The 25,157-nt window shown below is 49.3% G+C and overlaps 1 protein-coding gene across 1 annotated transcript in view; it reads left to right on the top strand.

Annotated features, from left to right (window-relative positions):
* The window catches only part of ST3GAL2 (ST3 beta-galactoside alpha-2,3-sialyltransferase 2), a 48,982-nt gene that overhangs the window by 13,075 nt on the left and 10,750 nt on the right, over positions 1–25,157 (top strand). Inside the window, exons 2-3 of the mRNA XM_036088053.2 lie at positions 18,209–19,612; positions 22,696–22,889. Of these exons, the coding sequence (XP_035943946.1) occupies positions 19,274–19,612; positions 22,696–22,889 (533 nt within the window). The 5' untranslated portion in view covers positions 18,209–19,273. The remainder of the gene's footprint in view (positions 1–18,208; positions 19,613–22,695; positions 22,890–25,157) is intronic.

The raw sequence follows: 25,157 nt of genomic DNA, 5'->3' as shown, positions 1-25,157 counted from the left end.
ACTTGCTCTCTGCCTCCTGGAGTAACATGGGGAAAATCGGGGGGACAGGGTGGGGGTGCTTCCCAAAGCCACATGCGGGGTTGGTGCTGGAAGTTACTGAAGGCACCAGGCTGAGCATGGACTCAGAACCTCTAACTGGAACATCCAAGGTCTCTGTTGGAAAGGCAACATCCAGAGGACACAGTGACCAAGCAAGGGGCCTGACTCTGGGCTCCTCCATCCTTTTACTCCACTTTTCTCTACTTCCACTCCGAGGGGAGAGTGAGGACATCATTTCCCTTTAATCTCTTGTCCAAGCATGGCTGCAAACAACTTCTTTGGGTTTCCATTAGCGTAGCTGCCATAGGCTGACCTTTCCAAATAACATTACTAAATATAAAGGAAGAACAAAACAAAGCTAAAGATAGAGAATAAAAGCAACCTGGCTCATAAAGTGCAGTCGAGAGGTTTGTTTTCAGGGTTTTCAGAGTACTCCACCGCTGGAGATACCTACCTCCACGCCGGCGTACCTCTGCATGCCCTTCTACCAGAGTCTCCAGCCTCCTGGCGCTGACCTGTCTCCCTGTGTAAGGCAACCCCTAGAACCCAACTACCATGAATCCTCTCCAAGAAAGCTGGACTACCTCCTGATCAAGTGCCTGGCCTACCCTCCTCTCTACCCAGGGCTCACTGGCTCTGTCCCTGGGTCCCAGGGGACCAGAGGATTGGCACCTACATAACTATACCTTACTCTAAATAAGCCTTGTAATAGGACACATCTCTTGACACGGTGCTCATGCGCCAGCTTAGCCCACAGCTGCCATTGAAGGGCTGCTGGTTCTCCAACATCGCATCTTGTCAGGAACTGTACAAGTCTCCCCACCTGGTTCCTTCCTCCTGCTGGGCTACAAGAATAGAAGCTGATAAGAAGTGGGCCCGTTCGATGGGAGTTTTGGGGGTGGATGGGGGGAAAGACCGTCTTGTGTTCAAAAAAAAAAAAAACAAAAAAAAACCCCCCTTGAAGTCATCTAGTCTTGATGGAGGAAGTAGATAAGAGCCTGGCCACAAAGCTGCATCTCCAGCCTGCAGCACGGCCTCCGTGTCCTGCCTGGCGCATGAGCGGGCCGCAGGAGCCGGGTCTCCACGCTCCGCGCTGCTGCCTGCCGGTATGCACGCTCCCATTTCATACCAAACGTTCAGATGAAGACACAAAAAAATCAAAAGAACCACCACCTCACAAGGAAATGTGGGGGCAGGATGGATAGAAAAAGGGAGGTTGTCATCAGTTACAGCCTGCTGTCCGCACCCTGCTATGGGTGGAGCCCTTTAGAGAAATTTGCCCTGTGCAGAGTGGGCCTCCAAGACCGCAGCCCGGACTGTTCCGTTCATGGTATTGCCTGGTCCCAGAGGCCCTGGCAGACATTCCACCCGGGTGGCTCGGCTAGGCCACGAGGACCAAAAAGCTAAGCCACCGGTTTGTACCAGCCCAGTGGAAGAGGTGTGGCACATTACTGGGGCTGATGACAGAGAGCCTCTCTCTCCTGTACCTTCACGCATAGTACCAGCCCTCGCCAAGTGAGGGTGCTGCTCCTGACTTCCGGCCCCGGGGCTGGGAGAGAGGAGAATTCTGGAACCAGAGCTGGTGCACTCTGAGAGAGCATCACTTCTGGATTCGCGCGGCCCAGAAGCTCTGTCAGCATTCTTAAGGTCAGAGCTTGTCCTCTGTGTTGGAGCTTTAGGCTAAGCCCGTCTCATTATGCCACGCAGGAAGAACTGGTGTCTTCGTCTGGTTCGCTGAGGGCCTGGAATCCTGTTGGGTCATGCGTATGCAATGACTGCACAGACCCGTCCCACAGCCTTTCTTGCCAGTGAAGCAGTCAGTCGCCCTGATTCCTGGACCTCTTTCTTGCAGGTTCACAGTGCTGGCAGTTGGGTTAGGACCTCTTCCCTGGCATTCTCTCCCCTATCCTCTCACAGAGGATGTGGGGATAGATGCTAGAGTTTTAAGAAAAGTCCTTTAACTCGGCCTGGGCCAAGGCCTAGCTGGAGTTTTGAGCCACAGCGACTGTGGCCTGGAAGCTTCTAGAAGAATAGCTTCTCCCTTCCCTAGGTGTGCATTGCCAAGACTTGTATGTGCCCTAGCTCATCCCTTCTTCATCATCCCCTCCTGGGGTCTAGTTAGGCCTCAGCCTTCTTGCAGGTGGCCAACTTTCATGTGCGTGCAGGTAGAGGGGTGGGTGAACCCCGTCCAGAGCCCCTTGCCATGGTCCAGGCTTGGAAAGGGGCAAGAAAGAGCAATGGCAGAAAGCAGAAACACCAGTCCTGTTCCTTTCCCCAAAGAGAGGGCAGAAGTAGCCAGAAAGCTGTCCGGAATTCTGGTTTTGCTCTCCAAGGGCTGGGAGAAAGAGTGCTGGTTGGAATTTAGGGAGGGAATGCCCTGCTCCTCTCCACCATTTTGTGTGAATCACATTCCTTTGGGAGCACATTTGCCCTTTGCCCCCAGCCCCTGGAGCTTCCTTCTCAGTCTGCTGGTTCCTGCCTAGAATTGTTCCAGGAACCTGTTCGGGTATGGTGGGTCATGTTTTCACTGGCTGATTCCCTGCCACGTGGGTGCAGGGTTGGAGAGAAGAGGGTTGAAAGTTACCTGGAGAAACCACTTACTTCTCTTCCCTTTCACTCCCCCTGGTGAGGGGGATGGAGTGCAAGAAGACTCTCTTCTAAACCTTCTCTTAGACCCACTCCCCCCACCGCAGGGTAGAGGGAGTGTGTGTATTTGCAGGGAGCCAGTGTTGAGGAGGATTGGATTAATCCATGTTTCCGAAAAGAGCAAGGAGGGATCCCTTTGGTAAGAATGAGTTTGATGTAGGGGCGCCTGGGTGGCTCAGTCATTAAGCGTCTGCCTTCAGCTTGGGTCATGATCCCAGAGTCCCGGGATTGAGCCCCACATCGGGCTCCCTGCTTGGCGGGAGCCTGCTTCTCCCTCTCCCACTCCCCCTGCTTGTGTTTCCTCTCTCTTTAATATCTCTTTCTGTCAAATAAATAAATAAAATCTCAAAAAAAAAAAAAAAAAAGAGGGGCGCCTGGGTGGCTCAGTCGTTAAACGTCTGCCTTCAGCTCAGGTCATGATCCCAGGGTCCTGGGATCTAGCCCCACATCCGGCACCCTGCTCCGCAGGAAGCCTCCTCCCTCTCCCACTCCCTCTGCTTGTGTTCCTGCTCTCGCTCTCTCTCTCTCTCTGTCAAATAAGTAAATAAAATCTTAAAAAAAAAATGAGTTTGATGCAGAGCATGATCTTTTTCCCTAAGGCGGGCTGTAAGGTGAGGCTTCACTCATCTCTTCCTTCTTGGTACCCTCAACTCTGTCCTCCACCAGTGCTCTGGCTGGTGGGTATTGCTCTGATATGCTCCTCCAAAGGCCTCTGGGATAGGCCATGGAAACACATCACTAGATCCCACCTTTTTAGAGAGCGAGGCCTACAGTTGGGACTTGGAATGCCGGTCTCTGAGGTCATCTGCCCCATGGCATACCCTTGGTAGGGCAGCCCTCCTAGGGGAAGCCTGGGTGGCAGAATGAAGAAGCCCTGGGTGGCAGGCAGTCTGGAGGGGCTGGGAGAGGCCTCAAAACAGATGAACTCCATTCTCTGCTCTTTGATGGAGCAAGATCCACAAGGCGTAGAAAGAAGGGTTTTGCTAAGTGGCAGTGATGCAGCTATCCAAGGATGGAGAGGACTGGGGTCCTTTCCATGGGGTCTGCCACTTCTTGGTGGTGGTAAGTATTTGTTGAACGAATGCATCCTCTGCTTTTCTCTTGAGATTCAAAACATAGACATCGAGACAAGTGCAGAAAGAAGGAGAAGGAAGCCCCAGCAGCTTTTCTGCGGCTCTTCAGTATACATCTGTGGTATGACTGAGATCTGAACCATAAACAGTGATGAATAGCCAAACCACCTGGCACTTTGAACGTTATCTCTAAAGAAAATCAGAGCAGACTATAGGCACCATAGTCCCCTGTCCCTGGGAAGTGGGACGGTAAAGTTTAATTGTCCCAGGGCGGCAGAGTTGGGCAGTAAGATCTAAGCTCCCAGCTTTCCAGACTCCTCTCTGTCTTGCCCTGGGCCACCATTCCTTCATCCCACTCCTGCTTCCTCTAAAAGTCCCCAAAGAAACTTAGATTTATTGTCTAATCTCCTGCCTTCAGGGTCTTCCACCTGTCTCCTGCCTCTCTTAATGTCTGAGGTTTTCAGCCCTATGGAGAAACTCCTTATTAACTTTGTCTTTTCTAGAATCTTGGTGCCATCTGTGGCTAGAGAGCCCATAGACAACTATGGTTGGGCCTCGGGGAGCTGTTTAAAACCAGCTCAGGGCAGGCCTGTGTTCTATATGCTCTAGTGAAGTGGCAGTCAGGAAAGATGTGACAGGCCCTGTGACACATAAGCTCTGCCACAGGATAGACCTAGCACTTCTCTCTGCGCAGCCTGGGGTAAGGGTCAGCCAGGGCAGAGCTGACTATGAGACCTCAGGTCTACATGTCCACCCCACCTCCCTGGGAGCGGCTGCTTGCCAGGCTGGGGGGAAGGGGCAGTACCTGTGATTAGCCAGGAAAGGAAGCTCTCAAGCAAGACCCTGGTGGTGCTGGCCCGGGAGAGGCTGGAGTGAGGATGGGAGTGCTGAGGAGTTCGGAGCTGGGGCTGTGCATTGGAGGCTATCCTCATGATGCCTGTCCAAGGTCATGGGGCTCCAGCCTGGAAGAGTTGCCCAAACTGGGGGCTGACCGAACTGTGACCCTAAACCTACCCAACCCAGGCACACAAGCATTGATCTAGAAGCTTTATGCCTTTCATCCTTATAGAAACCCTTACAGAGATGGATGGTATTCCCATTTTACAGATAAGGACGCAGATCGGAGAGGTTAAATGGTTAATCACTGACAAGTGGTGATGCCAGGATGAGTCCAATTTTTTCTGGGTGCTTTCTTCTTCTGGGAGCCTTGACTGGAAAGGGGCTTTGAGCTGGGGTGAACAGATGGGAGATCTCCCAAGACCTGGCTGGAAAGAATTACAGTCTGCAGTGCCTAGGGGAATGACTGAAGAGAGAGTTCCATTTTAGCAGCCCTGGTGTGTCTCTGCTGACAGAAATTTAAGAGTGGGGCACTTTGACTGTTTACACACACACCTTTCCCACTGCCTCTGACTTGTGAAATCTGGTTTGTACCTGAGGCCACATGTTTCTTGGTAGTCCACAAGAAATTGGAGAAAGCTTTCACTTGTATAAAGTCAGAAGTGGAAGAGTGGAGGCAGAATATAATTATCACTTCATCTGCATCCTTATATAATGATTTATAAAATGATTTCAAAGCATTTCTTCATTACCATGACTTCCTCTCATTCTTCTAATCCTGGGGTTATATATGGAGATGATACTCAGCTGGACAAGTATTTTTTGATGCCTGTTATATGTAGGCCAGTGCTAGGTCCCACAGTGATACAGAAATGATGAATTAAATAACATGCCCAACCAGAGTTTATATTTTGAGTGAAGGAGATGAACATGTACGTGTCTTTTTTAGGCTCTGTATAAGCTCTTAATAAATATGGCCCAGATTTGGCCTGTGATCCAAACTAGTTCATAACCCCTAGAGGATAGGGTATAGTGAGAGATGAAGCTTAGGAGGTGGCCTAGTTTGGGGGTCTCTGAATGCTATGCTAAAGAGCCTGACCTTGGTCCTTATGGGCACCCCATTTCATATACTTTCAGATGCAGGAGGATGATGAGTTTGTTAAGTCTGAAGTGCCATATGGGCATGCTAAAGAGGCTGTTGAGAATGTGGGTCTAAAACTCAGGGTATGGGACGCTTGGGTGGCTCAGTCAGTTAAGCGTCTGCCTTCGGCTCAGGTCGTGATACCAGGGTCCTGGGATCCAGTCCCGCATCGGGCTCCTTGCTCAGCAGGGAGCCTGCTTCTCCCTCTGCCTGCCGCTCCCCCTGCTTATGTGCACTCTCTCTCTCTGACAAACAAACAAACAAATAAATAAATAAAATCTTTAAAAAAATAAAAATAAAACCCAGAGTAGAAGGGTAGCAATGAATTTGGAAGTGGATGGGGCAAAGAAGCAAAGGGGCTGAGGGCAGAACCTTCGGGATGCATTACAAGCTGAAAGAAACAAGGAAGTGTCCAAGTCAAGAAAGTAGATTGCAGTGACTTAGAAGTCAAAGTGGTGTCAGCAGGACCAAACAGGAGATAGTCAGTGAAGAAGAGGGTGAAGGTAGGATTGCTTTCTTCTGGTTGTTCAGGAAAACAAATGAAAAGAGAAAGTGCTTGCTGCCTGGTGACAGCCTAGACTAGAATTTGGCTCCTGAATCCACTACTCTCCTCCAACTCCTCCTCCATTTGTTTATTTGTTTGTTTGTTTAAGTAATTCCTACACCCAACATGGGGCTCAAACTCATGACCCCGAGATCAAGAGTTGCCTGCTCTTCCAACTGAGCCAGCCAGGTGCCCCAATCCACTGCTCTTATGATGTAATTGAAACTGAAGGCTGAGAACTCAGTCAGATGGGCCTTTCATCAGGGGTGTCCTTACAGCCAATATGCATTTTTCCCTGCCCAGAAAAAAGACTGCAGAGTGGTCAAGTGGTATGAAAGAGAAGCTGACAGCTTGGGTGGCCTTCCCCTGTGAAGGCCTGGTCAGACCACATCTGAAAGATCCTATTTGCATGTCTACCCACCCCATCCCTACACCCACGGTAGACTGGAATGAAAATGGGGTGGGGATGGGAGAATAGTTTTGATTGGGACTCTTGATTAGCTTACCCCCGGCTATCTCAGTCTGCTTCCTTCAGAGTGCTGGCTGGAGTTCTGTGAATCTTGTTAGAGATGGTTTGATATGCCTTCCCAGGAGACTGATATTGGCAGGGATCCCCAGTTCCTTGGTACAGATGGTTTAATCCAACTCATCCAGTCAAGATGGCACTGTAAATTTATATCTAAACACATAGCAGTAATACACAAAAAGATAAAATTCTAAAAACATAGTCATACACTCCCCCTCCTTCCCCACACATGAAACGACAAACATCCCTGTAATGAGAAATGGAGCAGGAACACAAAGAGGAGAGCAAGGCTGAAGCTGCTGGTCTCTGAGTCTGGAAGCAGGAAGAAGCAGCTGGAAATCTGGAGCGACAGAGCTATAAAGTTCTCCACATGAAGCATGGGATTAGAGTTTGTACACTGCTTGAACCCAGTGGCTGGGAAAGTAGGCTGAAAAAAGTTGCTTCCAACCCTATCCTGGGGCTACAACTTATTATAAAGATGCTTATCTAGAGAGAAAGAACCTCACATCCTGGACCTAAGCTGAGTCACTGCTCTAAGATTTGATTCTAGCCTGGGAGAGCCAGAGGACCTGCGGGGGTGGGAGACAAAGGTGAAAACCCCTATACAGGGAGGCAAAAGTAAAATATAGGAGAGAAGATGAAAAAAAAAAAGAGAGAGAAGATGAATTTATACACTAAAGTTTAGAAACATGTGAGGAAAACTAACGAGAAAAAAGAACCAATAAAAATCAAAGAAAAATTTACCCCAGAAGAAATGAAAATAACAGAGTAATTAGAAAGTGTCTTTAAAATAAATAGGTTAAGGACCTTCAGAGAGATAAAGAAATATGAAGTCCAAGGTGCCTGGCTGGCTCAGTCAGCAGAACATGTGACTCCTGATCTCAGGGTCGTGAGTTCAAGCCCCATGCTGGGTGTGGAGCCTACTTTATTTTTTTTTTTTTTAAGATTTTATTTTATTTTATTCATGAGAGACAGAGAGAGAGAGAGAGAGGCAGAGGGAGAAGCAGGCTCCCAAGGAGCAGGAAGCCCGATGCGGGACTCGATCCCAGGACCCTGAGATCATGACCTGAGCCGAAGGCAGACGCTTAACCATCTGAGCCACCCAGGCGCCCTGGAGCCTACTTTAAAAAAAAAAAAAAAGAAAGAAAGAAAGTGAAGTTATGAAAGGAAAAAGAAACAGGAAAATGTCAGTATGAAAAGTACTAAAAATTCTGGCAGTGAAAAATAGTGTCATTCAAATTTGAAACAATAGATAGAACTCTATCCTGGACACAGAGAATCCATGAATTGGAAGCTGACATTGAGGACTCCATCCAGAAGGCAGCATGGACGTGGAGGACAGATTGAGAGGCTTTAGCATGCATCTAAGAGGATTTCCAGATACGACTCAAGAAAACGGCAAAGAATTAATATTTGAAGAGAGAATGGCTGAGAATTCCAGAACTGAAGAAATAGCATAAATACCAAACAATAAAGAGATATCTAGGCATAATATAGTGAAATAGCAGGCAAGAATAAAGAGAAAATATTAAAAACTACCAGAGAAAACAAGAATTCAGAGGAATGACGATGAGACTGATGTACATCTCATCAACGATAGACGCCGGAAGATGATAGACGGGTATCTTAGGGAAGCTAGAACTCTCCACCCACTATCAAGAATGAGGTGAAATAAAGATATTTCTGGACTTACTAAAGCAGTTTTATCCCCTACAGACTTTTGCTAAAAGATCTACTAAAGGTATGCTTCATTAAGAAGAAAAGCCCAGGGAAAGAAGTAGGTTGCTAGCACCATCATAAGCACAGAAACTGACACATAATGTTGGTAAGTTTAATTAACTATAGGACAGTATGTCAGGATGCTTTCTGCTATAAGTAACAGAATAATCCACAGTGACTTAAACTCTTTAAAAAAAATAGTTAATTCATTTATATTGAGAAATATGGAGGTAGGGAATTCCAGGGTTGGGGCAGTGGTCCCTGGATCATTCCATCTTCCTGCTCTGCCATCCTCAGGGTGTAAGATCTCTCTCCTCATGGTTTTGAGATGACTGTTGCAGCTCCAGGCATCTATCATTTCCCCATAACATCCCGAGCAGGAAGGCAAGGAGATGCTAGCCAAAAGGAAGCTTTTGAACGTGCCTCTTTTTCAAGAAGGAGACTCTTTCCAAGAAAGCCCCTGTAGACGTCTCCTTCTGTCTCATTGGCCCTAGCTGGTCCATGCTTAGACCAATTCCAGATGAAAGGGAGCAGGCTTACTGTGGTTGGCTTGCACCAGCAGGCTCACCTCCTCTCCTGGGACTGGCTCCTTTGTTGCCTGAGCAAAATCAGGATTCTGTTGGCAAGAAAAAAAGGGAAGTAGCTGCTGATAGGCAATCAGCAGGGCCTGCCACAGATGGCAAAACACACAAAAATCCAGTGTCTGATTTGTTTTTTAATTAAAGAAAAAAAAAAGGAAAACAAATTGTTGACCACAGTGTCAGGGAAGAATAAGGTTAGAATGAAGTAGGGAATTTCATTGTTAAATGTACACTTGCACACTTCATTAAAAAAACGTATATATGCTAACAATGTACGATAACCACTAAAAAAAAAAAGAGAAGCATAATTTCCAAGCCAGGAGGAAAAAGAATGGTGGGATCGGGGATTGCATAGCGTGTCAATCCAACAGAAGTCAGGGAAAGCAAAAAGAACTAAAGAAATAGTGAAGAGAAAACACAAAGTAAGGTAATAACAGAAGTCCAAATGCATAAATATGGTGGATTACATTCATGTTTAAAAAAAAAAAACCTAGGGGCACGTGGGTGGCTCAGTCGGTTAAGCATCTGCCTTTGGCCCAGGTCGTGTTCCCAAGATCCCTGGATCAAGCCCCGCATCGGGCTCCCTGCTCAGCGGGGAGCCTGCTTCTCCCTCTCCCTCTGTCTGCCACTCCCCTTGCTTGTGCTCTCTTTCTCTCTCTCTCTCTGTCAATAAATAAAATCTTAAAAAAAAAAACCTATCATATCGGATAAAAAGCAAATAAATGTTCTGGAGCATGGGGAGACCTGTCAGAGTCAGGGACTTACTAGGAACGGCTCTGGCCATTGTCACCAGCAGGTTCTGTTCTTTAAATGACTTTCTGTTCCTTGCCTCATCTTTCCTCCTCTCTCCCCAACTGTTTCTGTCTGGCCTCATCGGCCTCGCTCTTCAGATAATGGTGTTTTTCTAGACTTTGCTTCCTGCCCTAGCATGCATGTGTATGGTGAACTCCTGGACTTTTCCTCTACAAGAACAAAGAAGTGGGACCCCTTGAGTGTGGAGCCGGGCTCGGCCAGAGTGGAGCAGGGAGTTGATCAGAAGGAGCCCCATATCCCAGTGCTCCCCCTGCCCCACCCTCTCCCATCCCGCACAGCCTGGCATTCCTACCCTTAGAGCCTACCTCTTAAGGTGCAACATGGATCCTCTCATAGTGAAGACTGATGGGTTATTTTTCTAGGACCTAATTGGAAGTTAGCCAGAATGATGACCATGGGCTTGAGGATATTTGTTCACTCTTGCTCTCTGGTTTCCTGACTGCTAACCCTGAGCAGCAGCTGCAGAAGTACCAGAGCTGAGGGCTCAGAGTGGATGTGAAGTCAAGGAAGGGAGGCACTGGAGAGACAGGCTGCCTGGGGGTCTACCACTGGGGCGCCAGGAGGGCCTGAGTCACTAGGAGAACTATGATGGGGCTGTGCCAGGGGTTGGTGCCAAGATGTTGGAATGAGATGACTTAGCCAAACATGCAGAGGTGAAGCAACTAGTTCTCAGGCACGTCAAGGGCATGCCTCACTGGGTTTGAGATGTGTGTGAGGGCGGGACTATCAGGCCTCTTCCTCAAGATAATGACTGCCCCCCCCCCAGGGCACCTTCTGCCGGGGTAGGCTGTTGCCACACCCAGGAGGCAGGGAGTTTGCTGGGTTGCTGGGTTGGCAGGGATCTGGGGGCATAGAGAACCCTTCAGTTGTCATACCCCAGTTAGTGGGAAGAACCTCTGCGGTAGCCAGTGGGTGCTTGTGACAGGAGCACTGGCCTTGGAGCCATCAGACCTGGAGTGGCATTAAAGCTCTGTCATTTACTGCTTGGCTGACCTCGTTCAGTTAGTCTTGGGGTTTCTGTGAATACTAAGTGAGAGGCTATGCCCCAGAATGCTCAGAAACTCATATAACATCATGCAGTATGAGTAATCTGTGGTTTGATGCCTTTACATGGAGGCTCTGGGGCACCACCTCAGGCTGTGTGTCAGTGGGTGGAAAGAGGGTACTTTGTCAGCATCTTGCTGGTTTTTTTTTTTTCCTCCTCCCCACCCCTTCCAGATTCAAGCCTCCCCTTCCCCCCATCCTCCGAGCCTTATTTTGACATTTCTTTTCTCTGCCTGCCAAGAAGATTGTGTTCAGCTGCACTGGTCTGAGGCTGTGCTATCCTGTGTTTCATTAGGTTAATTCGATGGCTTGTCTCCTGGGAACTGACCAGAGAAAGGCTCTAAAACTGCCCTACCCTCCAAAAGCCAGTCTCCCCCACCCTGTTCTCTTTGCTGCTTGATCCCATATACCTGCTTTTCCTCTCCTCTATCTGCAAGCTATAGGCCCCCTTTAGCTTCCATTAGTTGCTCAAGCATGCATCCCTTGATTGGTAGAAGGCTCTAGGGGAGGGAGACCATCCATTATTCAAAGCCCTTGCTGCCCCTGACCTTCTGGATTATGGTCACCAGTTCCTCTGTTCCGCCTCAGCATCTCAAGGCCGGCCAGCCATTCAGGGGATATGTATTGTTGAGTGGTCTCACCAAATTTGCTAAATTTGTGACCACAAACCAGTCAGAAGATCCAGCATTGCTCTGCCACCTACTAAATTTTCCATGTGACTTCTCTTGTCTTTTAGAGGACTGTTTCACACTGTTCTCTGTCAGTGTCCAACCCCAACAATAAATCACTCCCTGTGTCTGTGCCCCATGCTCTGCTTTGCCTCCTTTTTCTCAGGTAGACCCTCCCCATGTAGGTACGGGTCCCATCCCTTCTTACTACTCAAGGATTTTGCTTCTTGACTGTCCTCTCTTTTTCCTGCAGCATTAACTTTTCACTCTACCAGCATACAGACATTCTGCAGTATCTCCCAACTTAACTCCCCATTCTACTTTGTCCCATTCCTTTTATTTTGGGTAACACCTTTATTGAGTTATAATTCACATAACATACAGTTCACCCATTTCAAGTGTACAGTTCAGTGGGTTTTAGTCTATTCACATGGTCACGCAGCCATCACCACAAACAATTTTAGAACATTTCATCACCTAGAAGACAATGCCAAACCCATTAGCATTCACTCCCTATCTCCCCCCAACTCCCCACCCTAGGCAACCACTATCTGCTTTATGAATTTGCCTAATCTGGAAATTTTATATCATATATATATTCTTTAAAGAATGAAAATTTTAAATACTGTTTCCACCAACTAGATTAAGGAGTAATGAAATGCATTACCCAATACTTCTGAAGCCTCTGTAGGCCCCTCCTTGATCTTATCTACCTTCCTATCCCTCCAGAGGAATTTTCTGAATTTACAACATTTCTTTGATTTTCTGTATTGTTTTATCTTCTATACATAGAGGCATACACTTAGGTTTGCATACTTTCTAACTTTTAGTGAACTCCTACTATTGACATTCATCCAGGACTTATTCTTCTTGCTCAACGTAATAGTTTTTGGACACATTCATCCCTACTGGTGTCTGAAACTGGAGTTCATTCATTTTTTTCTGTTTGCAGTTTTCAGCTCTTACCCAGTGGTGTCTTGAACATCCTTGTTATGTCTCTTAGTGCCTATGTCCATATGTACCTGGTAGTAGAAATACTAGAGTTGATTACACACCTATCAGAAAGGCCTAAAATTTTAAAAATAGAAAATTTCAAGGACATGAAACAAATGGAACTCTTGTAAATTACTGGTGGAAATGTAAAATGCTACAACCACTTTGGAAAACTATTTCATAATTTCTAGTAAAGTTTAGCATACACCTACCCAATAATTCCACTCCCAGGTATTTATCCAAGAGAAGTAAGAGTAAGTGTCCATAAAAAGACTTATACAAGAAGTTCAGGGCAGTTTTATTCATAACAACTCCAAATTGGAAGCAACTCAAAAAAGAACAGACTACAGACACATACAGTATAGACGAGTCTCCAAAACATTGCACTGAGCAAAAGAAGCCAGATACACAGGAGTACATAATATGTGTTTATATGAATTTCAAGAGCAAGTAAATGTAATGTACGGTGAGAGAACTCAGAAGATGGTGGACTGCTGCATATTGACTAGAAAGGAACACAAGGGAATTAACTCTGCGGTGATCGAAATGCTGTGTTTTCAAATGGGTGGTTACATAGGTCAAAATTGATCAAGCTTTACATTGAAAGATCTCTACATTTTATTACATGTGAATTAAACCCCAATGAAAAAAGCAGATTGCCCCAAGTGGGGGTGAGATTTGGGGGGTAAATGAAGCCCTGTACTTAACCTGTTGTCAGGATTCACCTTAAGCTTTAAATCTGCTTAAAATTACAAGCAGGCTGAACTCGCTGGATTTGTTAGTGATTCTAAATATTCAGCCTTTGAGAGAGAAACCATTCATTCCCACCCAAACCTGAGGAGGATTAATATCTTCAGAGATTAATCTCTGAAGATGTCCACACAAAGGAAGTCATAAAGTAAATTAGCCCAGGACAGCTGGGGGAACTTTCTAGTCTCACATTCTGTTCCCACACCATGTTTTCTGTGAGAAAGATGGTTTTTAATTTTTCTTTTAAAAAAACATAAAACACCACTGGGATATACTTATGTCTGTCTTTATTTTTTTTTTTAAGATTTTATTTATTTATTTGAGAGAGAGAGCACGTGAGAGGGGGGAGGGTCAGAGGGAGAAGCAGACTCCCCGCCGAGCAGGGAGCCCGATGCGGGACTCGATCCAGGGACTCCAGGATCATGACCTGAGCCGAAGGCAGTCGCTTAACCAGCTGAGCCACCCAGGCGCCCTATGTCTGTCTTTATTAAGTAATGCCAAATTATCTTCCAAAGCATTGTACCAATTTATTGTCCCAACAGTGGTGTGTTAGTGTTCTTTTTTTTTTTTTAAAGATTTTATTTATTTATTAGCACAGTGGAGGGGAGGGGCAGAGGGACAAGCAGACTCCCTGTTGAAGGAGGAGCCCAATGTAGGGCTCAGTCCCAGGACCCTGGGATTATGACCTGAGCCAAAGGCAGATGCTTAACCAACTGAGCCACCCAGGTGCCCTGTGCAAGTGTTCTTAATACTCCATATCCTCTCCCAGCTCTTGGTACTGTTTGTTTTGTTTTTGTTTTTGTTTTTAATTTTCCCATAAAAATCCTAGAAGAGAGTTCAGGCACTAATGTCTATGACATTGGCCATAGCAACATTTTTCTAGATATGTCTCCTGAGGCAAGGGAAATAAAAGCAAAAATAAACTACTGGGAGGGACTACATCAAAATAAAAAGCTTTGGCACAACAAAGTTAACAATCAACAAAACTAAAAGGCAACCTGAAGAATAGGAGAAGATATTTGCAAATAACATATCCAATAAAGGGTTAGTATCCAAAATATATAATGAACTTACACAATTCGAAACCCAAAAAATAAATAATGGGCAGAAGACATGAATAGACATTTCTCCAAAGAAGACATCCAGATGGCCAACAGACACATGAAAAGATTATCAACATCACTCATCATCAGGGACATGCAAATCAGAACCACAATTAAATACCACCTCACACTTGTCAGAATGGCTACAACCCAAAACACAAGAAACAACAAGTGTTAGTGAGGATGTAGGGGAAAAGGACCCCTTGTGCACTGTTGATGGGAATGCAAACTGGTGCAGCCACTGTGGGAAACAGTATGAAGATTCCTCAAAAAATTAAAAATAGAACTACCCTATGATCCAGCAATCACATTACTAGGTGTTTACCCGAAGAATATAAAAACACTAATTCAAAGGGATACATGCACCCCTATGTTTATTGCAGTATTATTTACAATAGCCAAATTATGGAAGCAGCCCAAGTGTCCACTGATCGATGAATGGATAAAAAAGATGTGGTGTGTATATACAGTGGAATATTATTCACCCATAGAAAAGAATGCAGTCTTGCCATTTGCAACGACATGGATGCAGCTGGAAAGTATAATGCTAAGTGAAATAAGTCAGTCAGAGAAAGACAAATACCATATGCTCTCACTCATATGTGGAATTTAAAAAACAAACGAGCAAAGGAAAAAAGGAGAGACAAACCAAAGACAGACTCTTAGCTATAGAAAACAAACAGATGGTTACCAGAGGGGAGGTGGGTGAAACAGGTCATGGGGATTAAGGAGTGCACTTGTCCTGATGAACACGGGGTGATGTAGAGAATTGTTGAATCACTATTTTGTACACCTGAAACTAATATAACACTATGTTGACTATACTGGAATTAAAATTTTTAAAAAATTCCTCCAAGAGCTCACTTTAAAATGTAAATCAGGTCATGACACAGCCCTCTTCAAAACTCTGCTGTCAGATTCATAATGAATCCTAATCCCTTCAAAGCCCCCTGTGGCTGGCCCTCAGCCTTTTGCGCCTTCCCCTCCGCCACCCTTGCCACCCTCGCCTGCTTCACGGGCCTCTTGTTCTCTGTTTTAACAGGTCAGACTTGTTTCCTTCTCGTTCTCTTTGCGCTCTTTGTTTTCTCTCGTGCTTCCCTGTAATTTCCCTTTGTATTTGTACCTAGACCAGAAGCTCGGTGAGGACAGGATGGGTGTGTTCTGTCCCACACTGTCCCCGTGGCCCAGCACTGGCCCATTAAGTATCAGTGGAATGCACAAACAAGTCCCCAGCAGCCAGATGGGCCCAGAAGACTGGCCTGCTTCCCTTTGTGGGTACCAGAGTGTGTGTCCTCCCTCCAGCTTTTTTATATTGGTGTGTGTATGCATGGGCTTAACATGAATGATCAGAGCAGCTGCAAGGGAGAAATCAGAATCATGCCATGGGCAATTGGACGGCATGGGATTCCACTGGAGGAAGCAAGGTGCATGAAGGCACTTCACAAGCGTCAGCACTGGGTGACTTCTGGGATTTGGGGGTTCATGTCTAGGGGCCTCTGATGTTTCTTAGTCTCAGCAACATTTCCTCCCCATGTCTCTACCCTCAACACATGTTGAGCCATTCACATTCCAGGGAACAGCTTGGCCATGGGGTTCGCAAAGCAAGGGCTTTTGCTGGTTACTCCACTTCCTTGCTTTTCCCAAACACATTGACAAAACGAGGGCTTTTCCTCTCCCCCACAAAGCAGCTGGTTACCTCAGGTGCCCCCTTCATTGAGTTAGAATCCCAAGGAGTTACTGATTTCCCCCGTGGGGGAGACATTCCTTTGGAGCCTCCTGCTCCAGCTTCTGCCCAGCCCCCACCTTCAGAGGCCACCGTAGGCTGCCCACCAGAAACCAGGTCTCTGTGGAGAGGCCCCTTGGAAAGTCACTGCTTTCTTGGGCCGTTTGCCTTGTGGTTGGCTCTCCCCAGGTCATAGGACCTGTAAACCAAGTTCTTTTCCTTAGATGCTGGGTGTGGAAAGGGGCAAAGGGAGAATGGGAAGAGACAGTGACCTGGCTTCCTCTTTACAGACGATCAGACAAAGGCCATGCATGGAGTCTGGCCTTCCAAATGGGTGCAGTAAAACATCCGAAGTAAAGCACCTTGGAGCAGGTGCTGCTGGAGCCCCTGGGAATTAGAGCCAGGTACCCGGGTGAGACATGTGAGGGAAGCTTCACTCTTGACCCTGGGAACCAGCTTCCATGTCTCCTTGTCACTCGTCCCAGAGCCCTTTGGTCATTGAAAGAACTCACGGGCCCTTTTCTGTGCCCTGGCCAGTGACAGGCTTTGGAACCAGATAGACATGGACACAGATCTCACCTCTACTCACAAGACTGTGACCTTAGGCAAGTTCCTCTACTTCTGTGAGCGTTGTTTCCCCACTAAGAAACATCAGAGGCCCCTAGACATGAACCCCCAAATCCCAGAAGTCACCCAGTGCTGACCCTTGTGAAGTGCCTTCATGCACCTTGCTTCCTCCAGTGGAATCCCATGCCGTCCAATTGCCCATGGCATGATTCTGATTTCTCCCTTGCAGCTGCTCTGATCATTCATGTTAAGCCCATGCATACACACACCAATATTCTCCTTATTGGAATGTGCTAGTTCCATTCCCTGGTGGCTTTATGGTTTGGCTTGGCTCCAGAAATTTGAGCTGCCACGAGTGGAGGGGGCAGCTGAGGTTCTTGAACACAGAGTCTGAGAGGCCTTCTCTGAAGCTGCCGGCAGCAGCCGGAGGACCCTGGCAGGGCTGGCTGGAGCTGGGGCTTTCTGCAAGGAGCTGTGAGGCCCTGGGGCCAGGTCAGAACTGGGGCTAGCCAGATTTGGAGAAGAGCTAGTGGGGACAGGCAGGCAGCCCAAATTTAAGTGATCCCTGTGGCATGGAGCCAGGGCCCAGGGCCTCCACTCTCAGCCTTGTCCCTGACTCTTGCCCCGACTCCCTTGTACATGGAATGGATTCAGACTCCTTTTCTCAGGGTCCATCCCCAAACTACCAGCCTTTTCTCCCTGCTCTTGCCCGCCAGGACAGCACAAGGCCTCAGATTGTCTGTGCCCCCAGAGACCCTGGCATTCATCTCATCCATAACATACAGATGAAGGCAACTGCCCAGACGGCTGTATGATAGGGGCGCTGAGCCCAGCACCTCTGCGTCCTGACACAGTCAGGTTCTCTCCCTGATACCAGAGTTGGAAGGATTGTTAATGGTTCACTGAGCTAATGCCTCATCTAGAGCCCACACCCAGGAGAGGAGGGGGCAAATCCCAGGGCAGAGGCCCGGCCCTCCCCCACCAACCTGTCTCTTGCTCAGAGGAGCTTGTCACAGGTACTCAGAGGGTAGAGAGCACCAGGGTGGGGAGTCATATATGCAATCTCCTGTAATCTTTCCTCTGGGCCGTTTTCTCTTCAGTTTCACCTGAAATTAACCTCACAAAGATGGACAAGGAACTTTCTAAACCTGGTTCTTCCAGTGAGTCGCCATGGACTCCAGGGAAATCACTTTATGTCCTTGTTTACCTTCTGGCTAATAAGTGAAAGAGCGAGCTAATCTCTTCCTCTGCAGTCCCTGAGAGCCATCTGTGAGTGGGTAGAGGGGAAAGCCCTTTTTTTCGTCCACCCTTTGGTTAAGTGGGCGTCTCCTCTACTCCTAGCTTTGTCCCCTCTGGGACTTGGGGAGAGAACGTGTGTGTGTGTGTGTGTGTGTGTGTGTGCAATTTATCTGCACATTACTTTTCCTCTCTGCAATTCCAGGGTCATGCTGCGGCAGCCTGGCGCCTGACGAGTGAGGGGGAACCTGCCAGGGGATTACTGCGAGCACGAGCTACCAGCAGGAGGACAGCAGGCCTCAGGGGAGTGGGGATGGGCAGAGCAGCCTGCCTGCGAGGCTGGGCCAGTGGCACCAAGGACGGCTGGGCCCTGGCAGGGAACTCGGCACACGCTCAGCTGACCCAGATGGCATTCGAAGCAGGTCCCTGCTGAGCAGCTGCTGTGCCCAGGCCCCGGAGGACCTCACAGCAGGAGCAGGAGCTCTGCGAACCCTTCTGCAACCACATTTGGGGCTGTGACCATCGGGAGAAGGGACCAGCACCTCGAATGGGAAGCGGAAGGGCAGAACCTAGTGCAAGGAGGATCTTGGTCTCTGCAGCAGAGTTTTTGGACATCCACAGAGCTTCTTGGGTCTCTTCTCTCAGGACTGGGGCCTTGTTCCCTCCTCTGGTGGAGGGGTTGGACCAGGAGGGCCAACCGAGGTGGGGACGACTCTCGGATGGAATCCAGGCCACCTGAAGCCCATGTGCTCTCTGCTGTGATTGGGGTTCGAGGGCTTCCCCACTGCAGGGGACGAGGGGCCGCCTCCGTGTCTGCTCATGAACCACAAGGACCCCGAATGCTCCAGACTGGACCATTTCGAGCCGCCAAAGAGGGGGGCCCCCAGAGCTGGCAGCCAGCAACCCCAAGGGACTAGAGGGCTGGGATGGACTGACCTCCCCCTCGCGAGGGCAGTGGGAGAGTCAGAGCCTCTGTGGCCCAGCTAGTGACAGAGAGACCCGATGAAGCCATAAGCCGGCACCCAAGTGGCTCAGGGACAGGGGAGCCACTGCAGCCTACTGTGCTTCCTCCTTACGTTGAGGGAGGGTGTGGTAAGGGACCCCTGCCTCTGTCCCCTCCTCAGCACGTGTCCCTATGCCCTTTGCACGTGGTGCCAGAAGAAGCAGGCTACACTGTGGCTGGCCCGTCCGTGGGCTGGGAAAGGAGTGGCCACGGTGACACCCACCCGCCCACCAGGCTGGTGGTCTAGCCCCCTCGGGGCGCCAAACCATGAAGTGCTCCCTGCGGGTGTGGTTCCTCTCCATGGCCTTCCTGCTGGTGTTCATCATGTCACTGCTCTTCACCTACTCCCACCACAGCATGGCCACCTTGCCCTACCTGGACTCCGGGGCCCTGGGCGGGACCCACCGGGTGAAGCTGGTGCCTGGCTACGCTGGCCTGCAGCGCCTCAGCAAGGAGGGGCTCACCGGCAAGAGCTGTGCCTGCCGCCGCTGCATGGGTGACGCTGGCGCCTCTGACTGGTTTGACAGCCACTTCAACAGCAACATTTCCCCCGTGTGGACCCGAGAGAACATGGATCTGCCTCCAGATGTCCAGAGGTGGTGGATGGTGAGAGCTCCAGCCCCTCCTGCCTCCCCTTTGCTGCCCCCTCTCCAGGGGTCTGTCCCCCTGTTTGGGAGTCACTCTTCAAGCCCCCCACCCCCACCCCACCCCGCCCCAGGATTTGGACTGCCTGTCTTCAGGCCCCCAGAGCCTTGACAAAGTATTAGGTCCATTTGACCAGAGCCATCTACTAGGGACACAGATTCTGAAAGGCAGAGCAAGCTTTGGCCTGGAAGGAGGGAGAACTATTTTCTAGTGCCTATAAGGGGCCAAGCAGAGCCCAGAAATGTCTAGTTGGCCAGGGAGGTCACATAGGAGAAACAGGCCCCAAGGAGGAAGATGGTAAGAGGTCAGGACCGTTGCAGGGAGAGGGTCTGCCCTTTATAAAGGAGGCAGCCCCTCTTAGTTCTGGCAGCTGCTGCCCTTGCAGGGATGTGACCCATCACTGCTGCATCTTCTGACCCTTTAAGAGAACCTGGAAGTCTACGTTGTTGTTTTTTTTTTGCTAACCTAATTTGTAAATGTTGGCTCACAATAATTTTAAACACCATGAGGACCACTCACTTGGTTTTTTACAATTGCTGGCAAAGACTTTCTTCTGGGCTGGGGATAAGAAAACACGGTCAGTTCCTCTGGGTGATAAGGGAGATGAAGGGGAGGGGATGACGAGACAGGTTTGTCCAAGCCTCCCCCCTCTTCTGGATCCTGTCACCTTTCTGCTGCTTTTAATTCCCTTTCATCCCTGTCATCTCTGGAGTGTCACTCCCCAAGCTCTACCAGGGCCATCCGGTTGCCACACATGTCAGATGGAACAGTGTCAGTACTTAGCCCAGGGGCCCATAGGCTGCCTGCATTCCCCACTGGGGGACTTGGGAGGCAGCTCGTGGCTCCTGGTTTCCCCAGCTGGCAAGTGGGGAGGATGACGAGTCCCCCTTTTTCTCACATTCAGGGAAGGAGTAAGGATGAGCTCACGCGATCAGGCTTACCAGAACAACTTAGAGATCCCGCTTCCTGAACCACACTGTCCAAGTCCCTAAGAATGGGGAGGTCTACAGAGCAAGGGTCACCAGGAGCCCCACAGGCCAATCCTGTGACAGCCTGGAGCCCTTGAAGGGTTCTGCCTGTTAATCATAGTCACAGCCTTCATTTTGTGGGGAAAATCAAGGTTCAGATAGTGCACAGGGCTTGCCGAAAGTCATAGGTCTCTGTGGTGGCGATCTAGAGCCAGAACAGGACTCTAGGCAGAGGCCGACCCATGGATAGGCCAAGCCTCCTTCTTCCCTTAGGAATAGAACTCAGGGCAGTTTAAGCACCAAGCATGTCCCTTGGCCAAGACACAGCAGAAGCCACTTCTCTACTGCTCCCCACAGTCACCCCCTTTTGCCATGAACTTAGAAATTCTTTTTTTTTTAAAAGATTTTATTTATTTATTTGACAGAGAGATAGAGAGGGAGCACAAGTAGGCAGAGTGGCAGGCAGAGGGAGAGGGAGAAGCAGGCTCTCCACTGAGCAGGGAGCCCCATGCGGGGCTCGATCCCAGGACCCTGGGATCATGACCTGAGCCGAAAGCAGATGCTTAACTGACTGAGCCACCCAGGCGCCCCGAACTTAGAAATTCTTGTCTCAGAGCCAAGCTTCCCTTCCACACTCAGTTTGTGTTCTTGTTCTTAGGAGCTTTTCCTTTGCTCAGAGAAGAGGCAGAGAAGCCTCTTTCATTTATTCTGTCCCCCGAGCCGCTGCTGCTCAGTCATAACGCCCATGTTAGGGCTCAGACCACAGAGCATTTTCTTTTAAGAGAGGGTGGAGGAGGGGCAGAGGGAGACTGAATCTTAAGCAGGCTCCACGCCCAGCGCAGAGCCCCAGTGGGGCTCAATCTCACACCCTGAGATCATGACCTGAGTGGAAACCAAGAGCCAGATTCTTAACTGAGCCACTCAGGCACCCCCCACAGAGCATATTAAAGCCCTAGTTTCTACCTTACTGATTTGTGGCCTCTGGGCCAAGTCCAGTCTGTTCAATTTTTAAAAAATTTTTTTAAAAGATTCCATTTATTTAGAGAGAGAGTGCGCACGAGCAGGGGGAAGGGAAGAGGGAGAAGAAGAGAGAGAATCCGGGGTAGACTCTAAGTCTAGCACAGAACCCGACATGGGGCTCGATCCAGGGCCCTGAAATCATGACCTGAGCTGAAATCAAGTCGGCCGCTCAACCTCCTCAACCTACTGTATGACCTACAGGCACCCCTGTTCTGCTCAATATTTTTAAAATATTTGCATTCATTACCAACATTTAGGAATCGGGATATTTCACATGAAATCTATATTTTCAGCTTCTCAAAAGAAACTGGAAAATTTGGTCCTTTTGGGCTCACAATACCACGTGGTAACAGTTGGTGATGGCTCTCGTGTTTGCTGGGGCCTCCTGTTTACCGTGGGCCCCATCTGCCGCCTCACTCTGATCTTTGCTTGCCTGGTGCGTAGGCTGCCCCAGCCTCATGTCATAGTCTTCCGAGGTCACTGGTGGTGGGAAGCACAGGGAAGGAGTTTCATTCCAGCCATTCTGACTTTGAAAGAATTCCTATACATGGTTGCTGCCTTCCCTCCTTCTCCCCAGGGCTCAGGGGGTGGCTCCGGTTATCCTGTGGATATTGCCTCGGCTGCCCCTTTTGAAACCCTGAGGCCTCCGGCTAAGTCCCAGGGGCGCCCTCTGTAGGCTGGTTAGGAATGAGCCCCTGAACTTCACAGGGTTTTCCACATTAACCGCACCTCAGAATGACTCTTCATGGGACTCATAGCTTCGCTGAGAGGACTGAAAAGCAGGGGCCTCTGCAGGCATGACAAGCCCAAGAAGTTTCTCTGCTTTGCAGTACCCCTTGGCCCCGGAGCCCCCTCCAGTGCATTAGAGCACCCCTGATGAGCAGGGCACCAGTCTCAGAAAGCGATATTGCTGTTGCTGGAGAAGGGGAACATCCTTGCTGCTGAGAGAGAATTTCTCTCCCTGACTGAGACTGGAGGGTGAGGGCAGGCAGGCAGGCCAGAATCCCTCCTGGCTCGCATAATCCCCGCTCCTTCCTTCTCCCCTCGTGTCCACAGATGCTGCAGCCCCAGTTCAAGTCACACAACACCAACGAGGTGCTGGAGAAGCTGTTCCAGATAGTACCAGGCGAGAACCCATACCGTTTCCGGGACCCCCACCAGTGCCGGCGCTGTGCAGTGGTGGGGAACTCAGGCAACCTGCGGGGCTCTGGCTACGGTCCAGATGTGGATGGGCACAACTTCATCATGAGGTGAGCCCCGGGGAGCCCAAGGATGGGCCCAGCACAGGCCTCCAGAAGGAAGGACTGGTCTCCTTAGCCTTGTTGGCCAGTGGAGGAGTTGTCCGCTGCTGTGAGTCTCTGACGCCAGAACCTTCTGTCAAGGCTCAGGTCTCTCTCTTGTTTGTTGGGTAGATGGGGAGGCAGAATTCCCATTCTATGCCCTGCTTGAGACCAGCACTCAGTTTCTAGCTCTGAACTCCTCCTAAAAGAGCTGAGAGTAGAGTCCTGGCTCTTTTCTGGTGAAAACTCTCCCCAGAGGTCCTTCCACCTGCCCGATCCCCTCAGTGCTGGGCCAAGAGTGAGGGCCCTACACTAGTGTCTTGATAAATAGCCACAGATGATTCCTTCTGGCAGACTCACAGAAGACAGAGGTCCTGGGCAGGAAAAGGAATTGCTCAGTGCTTGCTCTGGGCTGCTGTCCCTTACCTTTATTTCATAAGGTTTAGATTATGTGGGGGCAAATTCATTTAACAGACATCTGTGTACAGCCTTGACGAAAGGAGAGGGGTTGGGGAGGCATTCATTTCAAAGACACAGAGCTATGAGCCTGGAGGTGAACAGGGACTAGATGGTAGACTTGTTTTTTGTTTTGTTTTTTTAAGTAGGTTCCATGGCTAGCATGGAGCCCAACACAGGGCTTGAACTCATGACCCTGAGATCAAGACCTGAGCTGAGATCAAGAGTCGGACACTTAACTGACTGAACCACCCAGGTGGCCCTAGATGGTAGACTTGTAACTTGAACATGGGCTGCTCATTCTGCTCCTGAACCAGTGTTTTCTGACCTCCTCCCTGACTTGGGACAGCAAATGCCACAGTGGGGATCCTTCCATCCCACTCCTTGGTGGAAGAAGGGCCTTAAGAGTGAAGATGCTGAAAACGCCCAGTTTTCACTAAGCATCTCTTAGGATCAGCATTGCAGAAAGACCAGGTTCCCCAGGAGGCAGAAGGAAGGGCTTTGTCTTAGAAACTGTTGCTGTTTCCATGGCAACACCAAGGCAGCAGTATGTCTCTGAGGCTTTCACTGTTCCTTGCAAAACCTTTCTCATGTTGAGAATGGTGGGGGGTGGGGAGAGAGGAGGGAGGCTAGGCCTCATCCAGGAACCCAGAGCCACCTGAGTTTCTTCCCATCCTCCCATTGCTGGCACTCCAAATGTAAGGGAGGCAAGCTGGTTGCTGGAGAGAGAGCTCTCTCCACCCAGACACAGCGGCCGTGAGTGGGGAATGAGAAGTCCATCAATTCCGTGCAGCCCTGGGACACTTGGGAAGCCCAGGGAAATGCTGTGGAGTGCCTGAAGCTCCTGCCGGCCCTGCCACCTGTACCAGGTGGGTGCTTTCATTGTGCATGTTGGTCGGTGCTGGTTGGGAAGCTCCAGGGTGGAAGCAGACAAAAAGGCTGGGCTCCTATGACACCCGGGTGGTACCTGGTCAGGCCAGGCTGCAGAGAGGAATTTACAGAGGTTCCCTCACCTGGACCAGGTTCGGAGATGTGCGTTTTGGAGTGGACCTCAGAATTGCTTTGTGGAAGGGCTGACCCAGATTGAATTGGCTTTTTGCTGATCTGTACAAAGAGCTAGATGGCAGTGGAGGTGACTCTTTGCTGATAGGCATGTCTTGGTTTTGGAACCAGTGGGGAGGCCTCCCTGCTCTCTGGAAGCAGGACCAATATAAGCTGGGTTATAGTGAAATGATGGCTCTAGCTGTATTTCCCTACGCCACTCCCCAGCTGCCTCCTCCTCCTATGTGTCTTCTGAGCCCTGCTGGCAACTCTAAATGGAGTTGGGCTGGTCCTGCCTCGGCCAGCCAGCAGATAGATCCACAACTCCTAAAACAAGCACCTGGCAGATTGTCAGCTCACTGTAAATACGTGAATGAATGGAAGAGACTAGGTGGCCAGATACCAAACCCAAAGCATGCATCCACATCCACCCATCCCGTGCCTCTGCCCTCAGGTGCTTCTTTGGCAGGTGGAGGCAACCAGGAACATATAGAATCCTAGAATGCTTTTCCCCTGAGTCATGGAGATGTAGTTCATCCTCCATCCTGCTCTGGCCTCCTTCCAGGGCTTGGCTTCTCCAAAATGAATCAGAGCCTCAACACAAAATCCTGTCCTCAAAAGCATGCCCTGTGCCTACCCTCTACCTTGAAGGTTCTGAAACATCTTTTTGAACCTCTTTCTCCATTCATTCCCAGACTTTTGAAAGCTGGTGCCTGCCCAGCAAGGGGTAGAGACCCGAGG

Source organism: Halichoerus grypus, chromosome 15 (genome assembly GCF_964656455.1).
Source record: "Halichoerus grypus chromosome 15, mHalGry1.hap1.1, whole genome shotgun sequence".
Lineage (NCBI taxonomy): Eukaryota > Metazoa > Chordata > Mammalia > Carnivora > Phocidae > Halichoerus > Halichoerus grypus.
This window is presented reverse-complemented; position numbering and strand designations above follow the sequence as displayed.